The sequence below is a fragment of the Penicillium vulpinum genome (genome assembly GCF_028829585.1).
Source record: "Penicillium vulpinum strain IBT 29486 chromosome Unknown utg000004l_segment0_segment0, whole genome shotgun sequence".
Classification (NCBI taxonomy): domain Eukaryota; kingdom Fungi; phylum Ascomycota; class Eurotiomycetes; order Eurotiales; family Aspergillaceae; genus Penicillium; species Penicillium vulpinum.
In genome coordinates this window covers 6,403,713-6,423,476 of record NW_026643244.1, presented here as the reverse complement: position 1 = coordinate 6,423,476, position 19,764 = coordinate 6,403,713, and the positions used below count along the sequence as shown (strand labels likewise).

Sequence of the window (19,764 nt, the reverse complement as noted above, 5' to 3'; positions counted from 1 at the left end):
CCGCTAAAACTTGAAAGACTAAAATATGGCATAATTTCGGAATGTAGCGTCGGGGCCCATTGTCCGCTCTATCATAGTAGTAGTATTGTTCATCTCAAAATTAAACCGAGGTGACGACCCCGTCTAAGTTTATATATTTAAAGCGATTTCTCAGTTCACATTCCATACTTGTGTACTATCTTCTACATTGTTGTCTTTATCAAACCTTGTACTTATCTTTTATCAACCGCTTTTCATGGTTTCCTCTCCGGACTGGCGTCCTGGAAAACGGGTGGCCATTATTGGAGGAGGACCCGGTTCGATCTCAAGTGGCTTAGCCTTGATTCAACGAGGCTATGATGTGAAGATATTTGAGCGGCAACCGGCATGCGAAGCGATTGGAGGCGCGGTCCTGCTATCGACTCCCGTTTTGGCCATTCTCCGATCCTATAGCTTGAACTTGGACAACGTTGGCTCACACACTGTCACCCATTTCACGAATAAAAAAGGGCTAGAACGTGTCAAACTGTCATTCAATGCAGAGGTTGAGAGGCGCATGGGTATCAAAGGCTGGCACTATGGCGTCCTTCGTTCATCAATCTTCAAAAAAATGTTGGACCTTGTCCCTGAAAGTATCATTCATGCCGGTCATGAGTTCACTTCGTATACAGAACGTGACGACGGCATTGGGATTTCGTTCGCAAATGGTCACCAGGCCACGGCCGATATTGTCATTGGCGCCGACGGAATTCGCTCAAAAGTCTCGCGACAGGCATTTGGTGAGCCTCATCTGTTTCACACCGGGATTCGTCTTTGGCTCGCTTGGTGCGACCATATACCTGGTATCCCCGAAAACTACGGTGTTGTTTCACATGACTGGCAACACCAGGCTAGTTTCTTCCCAATGCTTCATGATGGTAAACCAGGATTCGAATGGTGGGTGGTCGAACCATCGTGGGACGGGAAGCCTGTCCCAGATGATCCTCAAGCGCATCTCACCGGAATCCTCAAAGATTGGGCACATCCAATGCCTCGCTTTTTAGAAGCCACCAACTTCGAAACTCAAGTATATAGATGGGAAATCTTCAACCGACCTTCCATGAAAAAGTGGTCCACCGGAAGGGTTGTATGCGTTGGTGATGCCGTGCATCCGGTATCGCCATATGCAGCATATGGTATGGGCATGGCAATTGAGGACGGTTATTTCCTTGCCAAAGCGCTCGACGGTGTCGATTTGCGTGATTCACTGGCAGTCAGCGCCGCATTTGAGATCTATGAGAAGCAACGAGTCGACTATGTCAATCATAACACGGAATTTGCCCGTTTCCTTGGCAAAATGTTCCACTCTGTGCCTCGGCCCTTCGCCAACATACGCGACTTGATCTTTGATTACACTCCGATACTTAGTAACTTTCTCGGGAAAGGCTACCTCAAGAAAGCGGAAGAGGAAACACTGGGCTTGAAGGAGCTTCAAGTAATTTGAAATTTGTATGTTGTGATATGAGCCTTGTGTAGATTAGGAACAAGACCACTGTGTCGGAAATGTACATTAGTACCTAAATATGACGCTCACCTATAAAACAACCTATATGCAACAGCTACCGTAATGTACAACCCAACAGCAGTGATCTGGGCATATATGGAAGGAGTATAAGAAAGAGGTGAAAACTCATATCCAAACTCGCGGAATGGAAGAAAAGGAGCGTTCAGAAAGAGGTTGAGCTGCACATAGGTTAACAGGGACATAAGCCACAATTTTCTTGGGAACAAGACGGCTTTAATAAGTAGCGAAAACAAGACAACTCCATACAATCCAATGAATACAAAGGGGAATGCATAGAGAAGGGTTCTGATTCCTTTGAGTGGGGTTGATTGTCTGGAGACAAAAAGTACAATGGCACTCCACATAAGGAAAGAAGAAGCAGCATAGCTAAGCCCGGTGATTAAGGTACCTGAATATGAGTTCCAGTCACCATCGGGGCTTTCGAGATCAGGTAGCTCTTCATCAATTGACATGGTTATTAAAGGGTGTGTTGCTTGAGATTCATATAATGGTTGATCAGAATCATTTTCCAAGCCTGCTGCCGGACTATAGGCAGTGTCTAGTCTGTTCGATTGAAAAGTAGAGGGCATGAAAGCACATGCTTACCTTCATTGAAGTATTGCATCATTGTAATCAACGGGGCTGCTAGTAACACAACAGCCACAACCTGACCAAATGTCCAATCGCCTACAAGGCTTCCTAGCTGATTGAGATTATTTACCAACTGCCATATGCCCCAAGCAAAAGCGATTAGTAACCAAATCACCTGTTCCAAGTTAGATATGACCTCGGGACCTTGGAGGAATACAGCAACTTAATACGCAACTTACCTCGAACAAGACTGAGCTCCATACATCACAGACTAAACCCGTAGTTAATAGAATAGCCAAGAGGGGACGGTAGCAAATTGAGCGTCTGAGGCTGTGTGGATGCCGCTCCTTACAGGCCCAGACAAAGACGATGCGCAATATTCGACGTGCCCGAACGCTGAGCCAGGCTCTACCCCGACTAAAGACACCCACAGAGAGAGGCCTGTATAGTTTGATAACCCGAGAAACAAACGCAATAATAGTCAAAATAGCAGAAACCAGCGCTGACCAGAACGTGAGATCGTCAGTCTGCGAGCTTGAAAAAACCCCCATATGGCAAATGGCGGGGCTCCCGATATCCATATCAGAAATGGGATTTGACCACCAGATATTCCCTGTCGATAAGAGTCCAACGACCAAGAACGTGGCAAGCCCACCCATAGCAAGTAGCCGCCATAGGCGCTCACCAGAAAATCTGTAGAGATGACCGCGCAATACTGTCAAACATGACAAATGGGTCAGACTTGAGGACCAAGCGAGCTTGACAATAAAAAGCCAGTGATAGGCAGAAAGGCCGCATCGAAGTTGTACGAATCCGCTGATTAGGATCGAGAAACCTATTACTACTTGGAGGTCGCTCATCGCTAGAAGACACTTGTAGTACGTTAATATCAGTGATATTTTAACATGGCCAAGAGACCCGGAAGAACAAAGAAGAAGGAAAAAAACCAACCTTGATGAAAGTCTGTTGAAGCCGAATACGGAAACGGGGGCTCCTTCGGCGAGATTTGAGAGGCCACCTTAGAATGCGTTTTGGTAACCACCGTGCTCCATATAAAAAGAAATCATCCACCGGGTTAGGACGAAATGAATTATCAACCTGACCACCCCTGTCGAAAGGATCATGATTTGGTTCATATATTCCGAGATAATATACAAGAATGACCAAGACAGCAATGCTTGCAGTAACGACATAGTTGATGACTATTCCAATGCCCGTAATGTCACTATCGGGGGACAAGGGAGGGGTTTTTGCTGAGCAGCTATAGTCACAGGATGACATGATAATCTGCTGCGAAGAAGAGAAAGGCAAGATGGACCTTGCTTAATTTGTATGATACGTATGCTATGTGTCAGATGTTGGAGGGGAAGAAATCCCATCTCAGCCCAAAAAAAAGTATTAAAAAAATCCAAAAGCGATGTGATAAAAGAGGCTGAAGGGAGGCTGAGTCCCTGTAATTGCATATCATCAGAGGTCTGGGGGCCAAAAACCCGGGTGTTGATAGGCCAGTGTTAGACGGGTGCAGTGTTATTTAAGGAAGACCAGGACGATCTGTAGAAGATATTTGGGATTGAGGCTTGAGAACATATCTCTTAGTATAGTGTGCAGGACAGAAACGAAAACTCCAAGGTTGCAATGTTGACTTCGATATTTTAATGTTAAAGCTTTTAGTAGTTTATATCAAGGGCAATTGCCGACTCTGCACGGATTACTACATAGATGTAGGTATTTATGATGTATCGAGTTGCCTTCTCTGCCCCTGATTGGTCTTCCCTTTCCAGTTTAGTGCTCTCCCCTGTACTTTTTGACGCTGGCATTTATTTTGGATCTTCCTCTATCTTTCTTCGTCTATACAATCTGTACCATTAAAATCACATATTTTCCATATGAAACCACGCATGTGCTACGATGATGCCGCTTGGGAGAAAAGCGAAGAGATCTCTGAAGCCTGGATAGCCCAGTTTCTCGATCTTGACATCTTGAGACATCTCGGATGTTTCCTTGTTAAACATCACGAACCCGACAAGCTGGAATCATTCGATTTTCTAGAAAAAGGAGCTTTCAATATCTCCTTTGAAATGACATACAAAAATACTAATTCCGCTATCATCCGTCTCCCACAACCCGGTGCCACCATGTTTCCTGAAGAGAAAGTCCGTAATGAGGTTGCTACAATGCGATACATTCTTGATCATACTTCGATCCCAGTTCCTTTCGTCCTTCATTGGGGTACTCGAAAGGATGGCCCTTTAAATCCAGAGTTGGGTCCCTTCATAATCATGGAATTTATGGTTCACCACACGAACATGTACGATGTTCTTAATATGTCAGGTCGCCCAAGAGCATCCCGTGGGATTCTTAGCCCGGATTTCGACGAAAATGAACTCGAGGGACTATATGGAGAGCTGGCAGATATTTTGCTTCAGCTTTTCCAGCCATCCCTTTCTCATATAGGATCACTTAGCCAGATTGATGATTTCACCTGGGAAGTGGCATACCGACCTCTTTCAATGCCTATGAATGAACTTATTCGATTAGGGTCGCTGCCTCAAGCATGTTTACCGAGCCTAGACACCACATTCGACACTGCATCATCATATTTCGAGAGCTTAGCTGATCTACATATTCTACATCTTATGAACCAAAGAAACGATGCCGTCGACTCAGCTGATGACTGTCGACGAAAATTCGTTGCTAGATGTCTTTTCCGGAAACTCGCCCGAAAACAAAAGCTCACGGAGCGATGGAGATCTTTTGAAAATGGTCCCTTCAAACTCTGGTGCGACGATTTCCGACCAGGTAATGTCCTTCTCAACAAGGACTCGAAAATTGCCGCAGCTGTGGACTGGGAGTTCACTTACGCTGCCCCCGTCGAGTTCTCTTACACGCCACCTTGGTGGCTTCTTATTGAAAAGCCCGAATACTGGCCTACAGATGGCGGTCTTGAAGACTGGTGCAAGGAGTATTGAGTATCGCCTCCAGACATTCCTAAGGGCTATGATCAATCGTGAGGATGAAGCGATCAGGAAGTGTCAACTGAAAGAAAACCAGAGACTTTCCGGCCCAATGCGAGAGAGCTGGGAGAGTGGGGATTTTTGGATTGTGTACGCTGCGAGGAATAACTTCGCGTTCGATGCGATATACTGGCAAAAGATCGATGGCCGGTTTTTTGGACAGACTAGGTGTTCTGACCCCGCCGATGCTTGGAGGGAAAGACTTGGGCATTTGAGTGCCGAGGAGAAACGTGATATGGAGGAGCTTGTTGTCCAGAAACTGGAGGATATGAAGAAGAGAGTTCTGGCGTGGGATCCGGATGAACATACACTAGGTCATATCGATATCGCGAAGAAGAGGGAAGAAAGCGACAAGCAGCAGGGCATCGGTGCTGAAAGTGAGAAACCTGTTCATATTAAAGTGAATGAAGTGGGTGAAGGTGTAATGTCCGCGGAGTTTGCGAGATTAGCTGTTTGATGTCGTACATCGGGGATATACGAAAGTGGCAAGATAAGCACCAGAAACCAGATCATAGCGTCATCGACCAAATGCGGAGTGGAGTTAGATATGTAGGACAATTCTCAAGTAGCTGAAATCATAAACACCTTGGTATTTCTATATGAACAAATTATACGAAATATATGAAATACCCCGTATATCAGATCTAAGATTATCTATCGATTTCCACCCCGGTTGTCTTGGCTCTCTCCGCCCAAGTTTGGAGTGCCGTGTGAGCCGTCAGCGGAGGTGATTTTCCTCTTCTACCTTCTTCCACCATTCACCTTTTACCTTCACTTACAATCCCATTCTATCTCCCTTCACCAGTAAGTGTGTCTCTTTCCTTGGTTTTATCTGATACTATTTCCTATCTGGTGCCTGGTTGGGAAGTGGTCAGAGCATCAGATGCGCTATACACCAAATGGGCAATGTGCATTGTACCTGTTCGGAGGATTGATAGTTTCATATATTTTAATTGCTCTCATTGGTCTTTTTTTTCTTAATTGGTGTTTCATGTTTTATGATTTGGAAGAGAACACTTCCCCTCGTGATCCTACTATGCGCCCCCCATCGCAAGCCTGTGCCGCTCACTGCCTAAACCATCTTCCTCCTGTACTTCCTCTTCCTTATCTCTCATTTCAACCACCATTTCGCCCCAGAAATACTTATCGCTGATTCATTCGGCACTTGCAGTTCAATTCCTCCCACTTCCGCCTGGACCGACCAACCCCTACGTCAGCCTCGCAGCGCCCCCTCCGTGTTCGCCCCGCCCATCACTAAACCACCATCCCGGTCAACCAATTCCTCTTGAAGGGATACAATCAAGCTGGCAGGAAATAAGCGCCGCAGTTTTTCTTCGCAGGGTGGGTTACTGAGCAGAATGTTCAGTGGCTCCTCGAGCCCACCTAAAGACAGAGTAGACGCGCTCCCAGAGACCAACCTCGACACCAACACCTTGGCCCTCCAAACCGATAAAATCGGCACCAGTCCACGTGAGAAGAAATTCTCTCCGCCCAGCGCTGGTTTTTTCAATCGTCGACAAAGTGAAGAACAGGGTACTGCTGGCGATAAGAAGCGCAGGAGTAGTACCGTCACCAAAGCGGCCAACTTCTTCAGTAACGCCAAAAGCTCCCTGAGCTTGAACGGTCGGGACAGTTCTGCGATAAGTACCAGTCCCTCGATTGCGGAAAGCCCGCTACAGAAACTTGGAAAGATGGACCCAGCTCTCAGCGTCCCTCAAGGGTCGTTCAACAACTCCGCCGGAGAATCCGCACCGACTGCTCGATCATCCTTCCGTGTTGGCGTCACCGAAGACCGGAATCGCAAATGTCGCCGGACAATGGAAGATACGCATGCCTATCTCTACAATTTTCTGGGCACTCCTGCCCCGACTGCACCAGAGATAAATGGTGCTAGCTCCCCTAGGGCTCCGTCGCAGTCATCAGAGGATTCATCTACCGTTGTAGAAACAGACAATGGTTATTTTGCAATTTTCGATGGACATGCTGGCACCTTTGCCGCAGAGTGGTGTGGAAAGAAGTTGCATTTGATTCTCGAGGAAGCCATGCGCAGAAGCCCAACTACTCCCGTCCCAGAACTCCTCGATCAGACTTTTACGAGTGTAGATCAGCAGTTGGAGAAATTGCCCGTCAAGAACTCTGGGTGTACAGCCGTCACCGCCGTGCTTCGGTGGGAAGATCGTGTACCTAACTCACAGTCGGCCACCGGTTCTTCTGCCCTTGGCCCGGCGGCTGTTGCGGCGACGAAAACCGACACGAATTCAGAGAATATTGAAACCCCGACCCAAGCTACCCCGGGTGCCTCTGGTGTCCTGCCAAAATTGCAGGATAAGGCTATTCGGCAACGGGTTTTGTACACAGCCAACGTTGGCGATGCACGCATTGTATTATGTCGTAATGGGAAAGCACTTCGTTTATCCTACGACCATAAGGGTAGTGATGAGAATGAAGGGAGGAGAGTTGCCAACGCTGGAGGGCTAATCCTGAACAACCGCGTGAATGGAGTTCTGGCCGTCACCCGTGCCTTGGGCGATGCATACTTGAAAGACCTTGTGACCGGGCATCCCTACACAACAGAAACAGTCATCCAGCCAGATGCTGACGAGTTTATCATCTTGGCCTGCGATGGTGTAAGTTGAGATCTACCCAGTATTGATGATACAAGAAAGCTAATTATATTCGAATAGCTGTGGGACGTCTGCAGTGATCAGGAATCTGTCGACCTAATCCGAAATATTCAAGATGCTCAACAAGCCTCCAAGATTCTTGTTGACTATGCGCTTGCACGGTTTAGCACCGACAACCTATCTTGCATGGTGATTCGTCTCGACTCAAATCGTGTGAAGGACGTTGTCAACAACAATACAGAACTGATAGGAGTGGACGGGGATCCTCTTACAAAGGTGGCCCGGGGCGTGAGTGAGGCTGATAAGATTGTCGAGAGAGCACAGAAGAGCATACTTTCTTCCGGTCTTGCAGATAATCCGGTAGCGGCAGAGAAGGCCAATGAAGAGACTCTTCAGAGAATGGCCAGTGAAAATCACAAACAAGAACCTGGGCCTGAGATGTCAATTAAAGAGAGTAACGAACTTCCCTCTGTGGACATCCTGAGTCCGAATAGGAGTCCGCAAGCCCCGCCCGCCTCGACTAAGTGATTTTACGACATGTTATGAAGCCGAATCACCATTCTGAAGCTGTGAAAGCGAATTGATAGAACGTGTTTATTTCTTTCTTTTCGTCTACTATCTACGTCTGGTGCTTCTGGGAGCAATGTACCCGACCCGAAATATCTTATGGAGTTTCCTTTCCTGTCGCTTACTTATCACATTGCACATTGGCGTCAATGGTGCACACTGGTTGCACGTTGTCCTCATTTTGATAACCTTTTGTTTATTAGGAAATCAGACTTGGTGGTCTTGATGCCTATTGTTAGCATAAGTCTTTCTATTATTAGGATATTTGTCCTGAATTTGGCCTCCTTGAGATTAGGCTCTTTTGTTGCTTTCCATCCAATGACTGTTTAAATCAAAGAGATGGTACGTATGTACCCGGCCATTGTATCCGCTGCTGATGTAGGTAAGTATGATCAGTGATGATGCGATGGGCATGGTTTACTGTGCTACAGAATAAGCGGTCGTTTTGTTTGGCTTGCTATGAACTAAATCAAGACCTTGTTTTAGAACACCGTAATCAGTCATTGAAGCTTTTTGTGCTGAATATCTTCTTCAACGCTATCCATCTAGATGAAGATGATACCAAGCGACATAGGAACTCGCACCTAAACAGTACTCTAGAAAAGATGTCAAAAGAAGAGACAACTTAGAGGTGGCTATACGTTCTTGTGATTTGATATATCTAAAAGTACAATTTATGAATGCTAGGATAAGCTAGACAGAAAGACAAGAGAGAAAATACAAAAAAACACCAACCACCGGGCCAAAGCCAGACGGAAGTGGATATCAACACACAAAATACGGACAGGAGAGAAGAAGCATCCAATTGACGCCAAATGTCTATGCCTGCTCAAACGAACCATCGGCGATGATGTCCTCGCTAGGGACCGGAAGGTCCTCTTGGCCAATCATGTGGTTTCGAGTCCAGCGCAGCTGACCGTGCTCAATGTAATCCGGCCAGTGCTTCGCGAACTGCGCGTCGTACGTATCCTGCCACAAGATCTTGACACCCTGCTCCTTTGGCGCATTAGAATCCACACGAATCTCAACCTGCAGCTGCTCCTCGAGCGATGCAACCTGGCCCGCACGTTCCTTAGCCTGCTCAGCCTCCTGCAGGAGAGCCGCACGCCTGCGCCTACGGGCCTTGACAGTCTTGTACCCAGACTTGGTGCTCTCCGGCACACCCTCAACGATATGCTCGCGGTGCTTCTGCAGAACAAAAGCAACGTCGGCAATTGCGGTGGCCTTCTGGTTCATGAGGGCGTAGGCACGCTCCTTCTTCATCATAATCTGGCCCTCTCTTCCCATGTTCTCCTTGTCCCATTGTTTCTGGTCCCTTAGGTCTACTGGCCGCTTCGAATCGAGATATTCTTTTGTCACGGTGATCATTTCCTTGGGCGGGGAGAGCTGGCGCAGCAGCGCGAATTGCCGAAGGTGGTTATAGACGTTCAGTCCGACTTGCGCCTCGTTGAAGTGCACGGAAAAGTATGGCACCCACATATCCTTACGGACTGTGGCTGGAACGGTTTTCTTGCCGTGGTAGACACATTGCTTGAGGAGGTTGTTTTTCTAGAGGTCCAACAGGTTAGAAAATTGTGATATGACGGCTGGAAGGATACGACAGGATGGGGAGGGGGGGGGGTTGGATTTTGCTGAAGATCGGAGCTTTTAAAGCCCTCACTAGTAGAGAAAAGAAACTCACCTCCAGATAGCGGGTCAATGAGTACACGACCTGTTTCGTGCGGATGTTGTTATACACGAAGATGTTCTTGCCGTGACTGACAGAGTTCAAGGCCTTCTGTAGCCGCCGACCTTCCTTTTCTTGGTGGTCTTTGAATGCATTTGAGCCTGGTACTCGAGACTTTCCTTGAATTGGTGTTTTCGGATCAATCGGTGGTCGGCGGATGAATTTCGTGGCCGCAAGTGCTGTTGAATCCAGCACTTTCTGGAAAGACTTTGCGTTGGAGGCCATTGCGGCCGGACCGGAGGCTGCGTACAGTCGATCTGAGAAGAATTGGGGAAGCGAGAGGCGCGGGTTTATTGCATTGGTGGGAGGCGCCGAACGGTGTTGATAGAGAGAGACGGGAGGTCGATTTTTTGACGGGGAACGCTGAGGTCTTGGCGCTTGCTCTCCGCATCATCTCATCTCTTATCAGCTCACAACTACTCTCTCTCGACGATTCAATTGCTTCCAACTACATTTTGTCTATTTTTTATCTTTTTTAATATGAGGGACTTTCTATTTGCGACACACTAGTTAATCATCGCGCTTCCCCGCAGCGCTGGCATTATGGATAAGGACACGGAGCATGACACAGGTGTCCGCAGAGAGCGGCCATGGCTCTATGCATGGGTATGTATGGGAAATGGAAGATAACGCGGTAGTCCTAGATGCTAACAGGCTATCAGAACCGTAGGCTTAGGCATCTCCAGGGAATATCTATACGCAACTTGGTTGTGACGCCTTCCCCGACTCGAGCTCGCGGCAAGACTATTGATGACGACGATATTCCGAATACCTTAAAGACACCCTCGAAGATCCTATCACAAAGCGAAAATAACGCCTTGCACCCTTCGCGATCCTTCACTGATCTCAAGTCGCATTCGGTTCAACATGACAATGCGAAGGAGCCCGCGATACGTTCGTCGCGTCGCAGAAGTACCGTGTTCTGGAACGACCCGAATCCTCGAACTCGGCAGGTCAAACTAGTGGATATTACCAACAGCCGTATGGCGGATACATTCTTTTCACTTCATTGTGAGGGTCTTAACGAGCCGGTCTATATTAGCGAAACGATCGATCGTGCAAACAATCCGAATTTTCGATCTTTTGACTTGAATCTATGTGGCCCATATGTCTCGCGAATGGATGAATTGACTCTGAGGCTCTGGGCAAAAACTGGCGGTATGTCTGGATTTATTCTACTAGTTGAACTACAGCTGCATCTGCGATCACTGCAGTTCTTGGGGAAATCATTGGAGAGCTTTCACCAACCACTTCCTGCGAACTCGATCCTTTTTCACTTCCCAGATGGCGTATATTCCAACCTCACCGACCTTCCGCCGGTCGAAACCCCCCTCCAAGCTGCAGGACAGAAGATCACTGCAGATGGTACCACCTTGCCATCCTCATCCTATGATGCTTTGATGAAATTGGCCAATTTGGACGAATGTGTACAGGACGCATTGGCAACCAGGGAAAAGTTGGAGGCTCAGATTAGCTCCATTCTACGGCAGAACGAGCGCTCATTGAATGTAGCGAGTGCTGCTGCTGCGGCACAGGAAAAGCTTGCTCTTACCAAGCAGTATGTCGCCGTAGAGCGCAAACGAGTCCGCACCGCAGTCAGGCGCAAGGAGGAGCTTATTGCCAGTATCAAAGCCCGGAAAGAAGCGATGGAGCAAGGCCGTAGTGCTCAAGAAAAGACACGCAGTCATCTTCCCGAGGCTCAGGAGAGATTAGTTTCCAGCGAGCAATTGCTTGACCAAAATGATGAGGATATAAAGGGCCAGCTCCGACGTATTGCTGAAGATCTTCTCACGATCTACCCTATTGAACCCATCCCGGACCAACCTCTGGCATTCACCATCGCCGGACTAGCCCTCCCAAACTCGACCTTTGAGGATATCGACCGTGAGGTTGTCGCAGCAGCATTGGGATACACGGCTCATTTGGTCTATCTGCTCTCGTTCTATCTGTCTGTGCACCTCCCATACTCGATCAACGCGAACGGGTCAACATCATTCATACAAGACCCCATATCTGCATCACTCCCACAGCGCACCTACCCCCTCTACCCAGTGAGTGTCCAGTACCGGTTCGAGTACGCAGTCTTCCTCCTCAACAAAGACATTGAATACATCCTCATCAAACAAGGACTGCGTGTCTTGGATATTCGACACACTCTTCCCAACCTCAAGTATCTCCTTTACGTTCTTACTTCTGGTGACTCGGTGATTCCCGCCCGCAAAGCTGGTGGTGTCCAAGCTCTTCTTGCTGGGCGGTCCAGCCCTAATCTATCACGACGTGGTAGCGGGGATAGTGGTGCATCTGGTGAGCTGGTCCAGTCACGCAAAGCTTGGGAGTCAATGTCGCGGATAAATGTCAGCCTCGCCTCACATAGAGTGAAATAGCCTCTGCCGACAAGTGTTTTTCCCCCTAATACAGATGATTTGAAGAGAGTTGAACATGCCATTTAAGTGAACAATGGCACCAATTTTGGACTTTGGTGCCCCCTTTGATTTTTTTCCCCCTCGGCTTCATAAATATTGTACATTTAAAATAGTAAGCCTCGGTGTTGTAATTATAATATAAAAATGTACTCGCAAAGTAGTGAAGTGTACATGTATATAAATATCTCCAAGGCAGTCTTCAATATTATTAATGATATATATATCCCTAGATTCCGTGTTCTACCCCGCAGAGTTCTCATTATACAATGGAAACTACTGGTCCAGTGGCTGAGAGCAAACTCTGACTTCAATTGATATTTTGACCGAGAGATCTCTTCTGATTTCAAGTGCAATACCATCTATTCTGTCTATTTTCTCTATTCTATTTCTGTCCTGTGCTCTGGAGCTTCTGTCCGAGTCGTCGGAGTAAGAATACCCCCACCGCCTTTCTAGCTTATCTCGCTTTCCATCGCTTTGTGTCGGCCTTCCCCATCATTATTGTGATCCACGAAATGGGTGACAACAGTAGTGTGTACAGCAAGGCGGAGTCTGATGCACAACATCGCCGAGGATATCAGGCCTGTGATCCATGTCGCAAACGCAAGGTCAAGTGTGACCTAGGAAGTATGCGTCCATTTCCTTTCATTATTCTGTGGCCTGACTGATCACAAAAAAATCGCAGGTGTCGATAATCCTCGTCCTCCACCCTGTGTTCGATGTCGTCGCGAAAGTAAACGATGTGAATTTTCAGCAACTCGCCGAAAGCGCAAGACCTCCGATGTCGAGGAAGATGATGTGGAGGCAGCAGCGATCCTGCATCGCGACAAGCGAATGATGATCGGGGAGGTGGCCAAAACTGAACCTCTGGAAAGTCCAGTCGAACGCCCGGCATTTGCGCCTTCCGACCCACCTCAATTTGACCATGAAGCTGTGCGTGCCCAACAGAGATGGCCCGAGGCACCTCCTGCACCCCCTGCAGCTCTTGCCCAGCGGTACACGCCCAGTGCGCCAACATCACGAGCTCCCACATACCCCGTTAGCGAACGCCCCGCACCACCTAGCTATGGAGGGCCTCCGATGATGAATCGCACTGCCGTGGAGTTACTGTCGCCTGCAATTACAAACACCCACGACGCTTTACACCTTCTCTCTGAAGCTGCGGGTAGGACAGAGGATCTTAACCGCCAGAGCCTCGAGAATCGGTTTGCTGCACGGCAGTCCGTCTCGTCTTTCAACTCAGGGCCTTCACCTCTACCCCAAGGCAGCTCACCTCGAAGCTTGGGTGGATCCTTTGTGCGGACACCTCGATCAGGAATGTCTATGGGTGGATCTACATACTACCCGGCTGGTGTTTCAGGGCCGGTAGATCCCCAAATCGCGGATCCTGGCCCTCAAAGGGAAAGCCCGGTCAACAATCTTCCTCCAGAGCCGGCATATCTTGATGCACTACGAGCTTGGTCGCGATTGCGATTCGTCCGTGCCGGTTGGCTTACAGTGGAGGAAGGCATGGACTATGTGGAGTATTATTATGAACACCTCGCGCCAATGAGCCCTGTTGTAATTCCCGACTTTTCTCATCCTTCAACCCACCGTGCATTGCTTACCAACGAGCCGGTGTTGGCGGTTACAATCCTCACCATCGCGTCTAGGCATCTGAAACCCAAGGGCGAGGGTGCTAATACGCGAGCGTTCTATATCCACGACCGTCTCTGGGCGTATCTACGCAGCATGATAGAACGCTTATTCTGGGGCCAAGAGAAATTTGATGCTGGGATATCGGGTATTGGCCGACCTCGATCACTTGATCTGAGTTCACCAATGTCAGGCAAATGTAGTGCGAGTGGGCAATTGAGGTCACTAGGAACCGTGGAAGCTATGCTACTTCTTACAGAGTGGCACCCACGAAACTTGCATTTTCCACCAGGTGACGATGAAAATTCTCTTTTGGATATCGATCCCCCGACACACAGTCGGGACCACGACGGCGAGCACACCACCAAAGGCTCAGAGGGAAGGGTCGCGTTTCAAAAATGGCTGGAACCGGCTTGGCGATCGGACCGGATGTCATGGATGCTACTAAGTACGGCGCAAGCTCTGTCTTTTGAACTTGGGGTCTTCGACCCCAAAGAAGATGCCAAGGCGGCCAATGAGCCGCCATCCGAGCAGACGCGGAAACGCCGACTACGACGTTTGATTCTTGTGTTTATCACGCACAGCAGTGGACGTCTAGGCATTCCTTCTATGCTCCCATTACCTCAATGGGGGCAGGATATCACGCCAACCTCTGCTGATGCAAACGATGCCGATGCCAATCTTGACCGGATGCAGGACTGCTGGATCAGCATTTCAAAAATTGTCTATCAAGCCAATCATTTGTTGTTTGCGTCCAGTGACCAGACAATGGAGTTGATCAGGAGTGGGAGATATCGCGAGCAGATCGACCGCTTCCAACCGTATTTACGGGAGTTCCAGCAGCAGCTAGATAATGTTACTCGTAAGTCAATTGGTCATTGGGTGTAGAGAGGAAAGCTAACATGAAGAAGTCTCGCCGGCTATGCGGAGTGTTTTGCTGATTGAACTTGAGTACACCCGTAAGTCGACATAGGTTAATGCGCTGAAGGATAACAGCTAACATGGAATCAGGCCTCTATATCAATTCTCTCGCTCTACAAGCGGTCGTTGATCGGTGGACTACCATGTCCAATGAGTCCGCTCAGAGTCATAGTCAGACCCCAAATGGTCAGCAAGGACAGGGGTCGTCTCATAGCAGCAACAGCTGGTTCCAAACGTTGAATGAACTCTACCGTGTCAATGAGCATTATATTCAGCAAGTTATCGATTCCTCACGCAAAATTCTGCAGACAGTATTGGAAGGTCTCGTCCCCGAAGGTCGTCTCAGACACGCACCCATTCGAACGTTTTTCCGCATCTTGTCTGGAATGATCTTTATCTTGAAGGTATGGTTCTAACAGAAACCCCGGCAAGCGCAACACTAATCTCAGCCATAGACCTTCACACTGGGTGCCAGGGAAGACGATGTGCGAGTCTCACTAGACCTGCAGGACCGGGCGGTGGAGGCACTGCGCAATTATGTCGTGGATGACGTGCACCTCAGTAATACGGTAGCTCGGCTTATTGAGCTTCTCACTAGCAGCATCCGAACGCGCTTTCTACGCTTTGCCCCGCATGATAGGGGCACAGACGGAGAAGGACATGATCGCACCTCGGCCACAGGCTCTGGGCCTCATTCACCATCACGCGAGAACTCAACAGCTCGTCGTGACGGCCCGAATACACCCTGGTCCACTAGCCAGGGTCATGACACGGCATCAGGCGGGTCAGGTCTAGGATATGTGGATACTCCTGGCGCCGGGGGCCACCCGATGGGATCGGGGCATGATCCACTGGCGAACATTCCTGCCCAGCCGATCAACTCATCCAACCTCAACGTATCCTTCATGCCGCCTCCGCCATCCGTGTACCAACACTACTACGACTCGAACTCGACATTCCCTGCCAATGATATAGACAGATCATCGCCAAACCATGTCGCTTCATCACATAACATGGGTGACAGCCACCATTCTACCTCCGGCGCGCTTCCGGATTGGTTCGCTCTGCCTCTTGATCAATTCTTCAACAGCACCACCGGAGTTGTTGACCAGGGTCTTGGTGGGACTGGACCCATGCTTGGCGAGTTTGACATGCTCGAGGTGCTCCTCAACGAGGGGTATGATGGAAATACTAATGGCGAGGGTATAGGTGAGACTGGGGCCGGGTTATCGTCTCAGTACCTGTGACGAAAATAACGATGATTACGAATATTTTAATTGTTATTGTTTTTCAGTCTTAAGCTCAGACCCTGGAGTTTGTTTTGGCGTCTAGCTCATCCCTTCTTTCGTGATACATGAAATTATATACCCCTGTGGGATCTGCTCGACGTTTCTTATTTCTTGGCTGTATACGACCTCATTTGCCGTAATTTGGTTGAAACCAATTCCTTCACGGCTTCACAAGTCGATGACAATATATTCTTGCGTTATGGTGCTATTGCATCTCATGATTTATTATTGCGAATCACTGTAACTATCCGCCGGGGTCCGTCGGCGTGCTATTAGATTGCGGGGTCTCTCTCGTTTCATGCAGGAATAAGTACGGAACATTAACTTGGCTTTCACATGATACTTCATAAATCTTCTGGACCACGGAGGTTGAAGCTTTCGGGTGGCTGGTGGCTTTGGCGTGCTTATAGTAGTCCTGAAGATGTAACCATGATCATTTAAACTTGAAGATAGCAAAGATCATTGCTGTACTAGGTTACTGTGCCTAGTCCATCACTGGCCAAGGTGAACAATGGCCATGAGAAAGTCACTTCATGGACTGCAAGCAACAATGCTATTGGTGGCATCTATCAGGTGTTAGGTTCCGCTTACTCCGTACATGTGCTTAGTACCTACATATGTAGGTATTGTGCGGTAGTCAATTATTTCTGCCAATTAGGGTCTGCTGACTTACTGACGATCTCACGATGATCTGATCACCATATCGACGGCCGCTAGATCCTTCGATTCCTTCGGCGCAGGCGATAAGAGCCGCTGCATATTTGGTCTTCCTCCGTGAAGGGTCACATCGTCCCAGATCATCTGTGGACTCGCTATTGATGTTCTTTTTGGGATTGGTAGAGCATGCAATGCAGGGACGGATGCCCGTCGGAGATTATACCTGTTTTCCTTTTATTGAAACCCAGCAGAAGCCAGAATCGCGGCGAGAAACCCTTTTGGAAGGGCTAATCCCAAAGGATTCACCAACATGATTGTCTTATCCAACGAGTCTTCTAAATTACCTAAATGGAGCGATGTGACCTAGTTTGCGCTTTTAAGCAGTTGATTGGTCGGCGTGGAGATAACGGGTGATGATCTTCAGGGCTCTTACTAGTCTCGATGGTCCTCTCCGTGAACAATCACTTCATGCAACATACCTCGCATGCTGAAAGATAATCTAGTGCATTCTACTTCGCCCAACGGTAACCTATAGTTCTCTTGCACAAGGATGGCCAAGGATGGCCAAATATGGCGATCGACCAGCCTTTGTCCAATGAGTACCAAGATGCACACCCCCAAGACAACGCCTCGTCTTGGCCGGAGTTCTCCGTTCTGCATCTTAGATAGCTTGTCACAACCAAGCTCCCTGGGCACTGTGCTTGTGTCTCATTTCCATCCATATCCCCTCGTGCGCTGGCCGAGCTAGTCCTCTCACGTCCATTTGATATCATTCAGCTTCTCGAATCCCTGTCAATATGTTCCTTTGGCACGACCCCTCAATTGCCTACTTGGCGGACTCCGTCGCGCTATCCTGGATAGCCGATGGCGTCCGTGACGATCTCGAAGTTTCCCCTCGACCTGACTGTAGATTAGCTGGATCGTCATGTTTCCTTCCTAGAAGAGCATTACCACTTTCTCTTGGATGTTGCGATAGACAGCCCAGTTGATGCCTTCTACTCTCGGACGCCAGCGGATTGCTTCTATCAAAAAAGCTATAAAGGAGGCCTTGCCTCCAGCTGTTTATGGAGTCCATCCTCTTCTGCATTGCCTTCATCCACTTCATTAGATCTATCTATTGTTCTATAGAACCACCATCACTATGGTTGTCTTCAGCAAGGTTACCGCTGTTCTCGCTTGCTTTTCAGCCTTTGCCTCGGCTGTGCCAGTGAAGAGCCCTCGTAAGGGCTTCACTGTGAAGCAGGTTAACAAGACTGTTACCGGCACCAGGACTATCAACTTGGCTGGTGTATACGCCAATGCACTGGCTAAGTATGGTGGTACTGTCCCAGCCCACGTTCATGCTGCTGCCGTGAGCGGATCTGCCATCACCACGCCCGAGGAGTATGATGTTGAATACCTCACGCCAGTCACTATTGGCAGCTCCACCTTGAACTTGGACTTTGACACCGGCTCTGCTGATCTGTAAGTTGGCTAAGATGATATGACAGGCTAGAGCAACAACTGACAGTTCATATAGCTGGGTCTTCTCTAGCGATCTTGCTGCTTCGTCGCAAGCTGGCCACGACATTTACAACGTTGGCACCAGTGGCACTAAGATTTCGGGTGCTACATGGTCGATCTCATACGGTGATGGCAGCTCTGCCAGTGGTAGTGTCTACAAGGATACTGTCACCGTTGGTGGAGTCACGGCCACCGGCCAAGCTGTTGAGGCTGCCAGCAAGATCAGCTCACAGTTCCAATCGGACCAAAACAATGATGGCCTGCTGGGTCTGGCTTTCAGCTCCATCAACACTGTCAAACCCACAGCTCAGACGACGTTCTTTGATACCGTCAAGTCCAAGCTTGGCTCGCCCCTGTTCGCTGTCACTCTCAAGCACGGCGAACCTGGCACCTATGACTTTGGCTACATCGACGAGAAGAAGTTCACCGGATCTGTGACCTACACCGATGTTGACAGCTCCGATGGTTTCTGGAGCTTCACCGCTGACAGCTACAAGGTCGGCACAGGTGCTGCTGGTGCCTCTATCACAGGCATTGCTGGTATGTTTCAATCTTTTCATGTGTGGATGTCCTTTTTTTTCAGCACTGACCTCTCGAATTATTTAGACACTGGAACCACTCTCCTCCTGCTCCCCACATCAGTTGTCTCCGCCTACTACAAGAAGGTTACCGGTGCCACGAACAGCTACTCCGCTGGTGGCTACATCTTCCCTTGCACCGCTGTTCTACCTGACTTCACTGTGACCATTAATGGCTACAATGCCGTTGTCCCCGGTGAGCACATCAACTACGCTCCGGTCACAACTGGTAGCTCTTCCTGCTACGGTGGTATCCAGAGCAACTCTGGTATTGGCTTCTCCATCTTTGGTGATATCTTCCTCAAGAGTCAGTATGTCGTTTTCGACTCCGAAGGACCTCAAATTGGCTTCGCCGCTCAGGCATAAATCTCTTGATGAGATGTACCCGTGTAAAAACGGCGATTCCTATGTGTGATGAATGTTGTACAGACAACGAAGGGCGATGTGGTACATGGATGATAGATATACTGGATTTGGTATCAGCGAGTCTGACGAAGTAAATATTAGTCCTTGACTCAGCTGAGCTTTACATATCAATATACTGGACATAGAATATGGTGACATCGTGAGATGAAAGAATGTAGAGCCTTAGACCCCAATAATAGTGGCGATTAGCGCCAGCAATTTGTGGAGGAGCCAATGCCAAGTCTGTTGGCGGAGCATCCTTCCACTCCAGATTTCCACCTTAATTAATCCCTCTTATGTTGCAGTCTATAT

General features: G+C 48.5%; 9 protein-coding genes across 9 annotated transcripts; 7 read left to right on the top strand and 2 right to left on the bottom strand.

The window, feature by feature from the left end:
• Positions 1-235: 235 nt before the first annotated feature.
• Positions 236-1,462, top strand: N7479_010939 (FAD-dependent oxidoreductase; the record flags this gene model as incomplete). Its single annotated transcript, XM_057258630.1, has 1 exon — positions 236-1,462. The coding sequence occupies one exon, from the start codon at positions 236-238 to the stop codon at positions 1,460-1,462; it is 1,227 nt and encodes a 408-aa protein (XP_057106088.1).
• An 86-nt stretch (positions 1,463-1,548) lies between these two features.
• N7479_010938 (uncharacterized protein) lies at positions 1,549-3,394 on the bottom strand (the record flags this gene model as incomplete). The annotated part of the gene is made up of 4 exons (XM_057258629.1): positions 1,549-2,081; positions 2,129-2,288; positions 2,353-2,985; positions 3,065-3,394. 4 exons carry the CDS (start codon positions 3,392-3,394, stop codon positions 1,549-1,551), a joined length of 1,656 nt encoding a protein of 551 aa, XP_057106087.1.
• A 605-nt stretch (positions 3,395-3,999) lies between these two features.
• On the top strand, positions 4,000-5,082 carry N7479_010937 (Aminoglycoside phosphotransferase; the record flags this gene model as incomplete). Its single annotated transcript, XM_057258628.1, has 1 exon — positions 4,000-5,082. One exon carries the CDS (start codon positions 4,000-4,002, stop codon positions 5,080-5,082), a length of 1,083 nt encoding a protein of 360 aa, XP_057106086.1.
• A 28-nt stretch (positions 5,083-5,110) lies between these two features.
• N7479_010936 (uncharacterized protein) lies at positions 5,111-5,584 on the top strand (the record flags this gene model as incomplete). The annotated part of the gene is made up of 1 exon (XM_057258627.1): positions 5,111-5,584. The coding sequence occupies one exon, from the start codon at positions 5,111-5,113 to the stop codon at positions 5,582-5,584; it is 474 nt and encodes a 157-aa protein (XP_057106085.1).
• A 901-nt stretch (positions 5,585-6,485) lies between these two features.
• ptcG (type 2C protein phosphatase PTC1) lies at positions 6,486-8,279 on the top strand (the record flags this gene model as incomplete). Its single annotated transcript, XM_057258626.1, has 2 exons — positions 6,486-7,754; positions 7,812-8,279. The coding sequence occupies 2 exons, from the start codon at positions 6,486-6,488 to the stop codon at positions 8,277-8,279; spliced, it is 1,737 nt and encodes a 578-aa protein (XP_057106084.1).
• An 858-nt stretch (positions 8,280-9,137) lies between these two features.
• On the bottom strand, positions 9,138-10,269 carry N7479_010934 (mitochondrial 54S ribosomal protein mL67; the record flags this gene model as incomplete). The annotated part of the gene is made up of 2 exons (XM_057258625.1): positions 9,138-9,866; positions 10,000-10,269. 2 exons carry the CDS (start codon positions 10,267-10,269, stop codon positions 9,138-9,140), a joined length of 999 nt encoding a protein of 332 aa, XP_057106083.1.
• Positions 10,270-10,587: 318 nt separating this feature from the next.
• Positions 10,588-12,428, top strand: N7479_010933 (putative UV radiation resistance protein (UVRAG); the record flags this gene model as incomplete). The annotated part of the gene is made up of 2 exons (XM_057258624.1): positions 10,588-10,650; positions 10,707-12,428. 2 exons carry the CDS (start codon positions 10,588-10,590, stop codon positions 12,426-12,428), a joined length of 1,785 nt encoding a protein of 594 aa, XP_057106082.1.
• A 551-nt stretch (positions 12,429-12,979) lies between these two features.
• On the top strand, positions 12,980-16,267 carry N7479_010932 (Zn(II)2Cys6 transcription factor domain-containing protein; the record flags this gene model as incomplete). Its single annotated transcript, XM_057258623.1, has 5 exons — positions 12,980-13,091; positions 13,150-14,961; positions 15,011-15,058; positions 15,111-15,424; positions 15,476-16,267. The coding sequence occupies 5 exons, from the start codon at positions 12,980-12,982 to the stop codon at positions 16,265-16,267; spliced, it is 3,078 nt and encodes a 1,025-aa protein (XP_057106081.1).
• A 1,840-nt stretch (positions 16,268-18,107) lies between these two features.
• On the top strand, positions 18,108-19,413 carry N7479_010931 (pepsin-like aspartic protease; the record flags this gene model as incomplete). The annotated part of the gene is made up of 3 exons (XM_057258622.1): positions 18,108-18,430; positions 18,486-19,009; positions 19,076-19,413. 3 exons carry the CDS (start codon positions 18,108-18,110, stop codon positions 19,411-19,413), a joined length of 1,185 nt encoding a protein of 394 aa, XP_057106080.1.
• Positions 19,414-19,764: the final 351 nt, after the last annotated feature.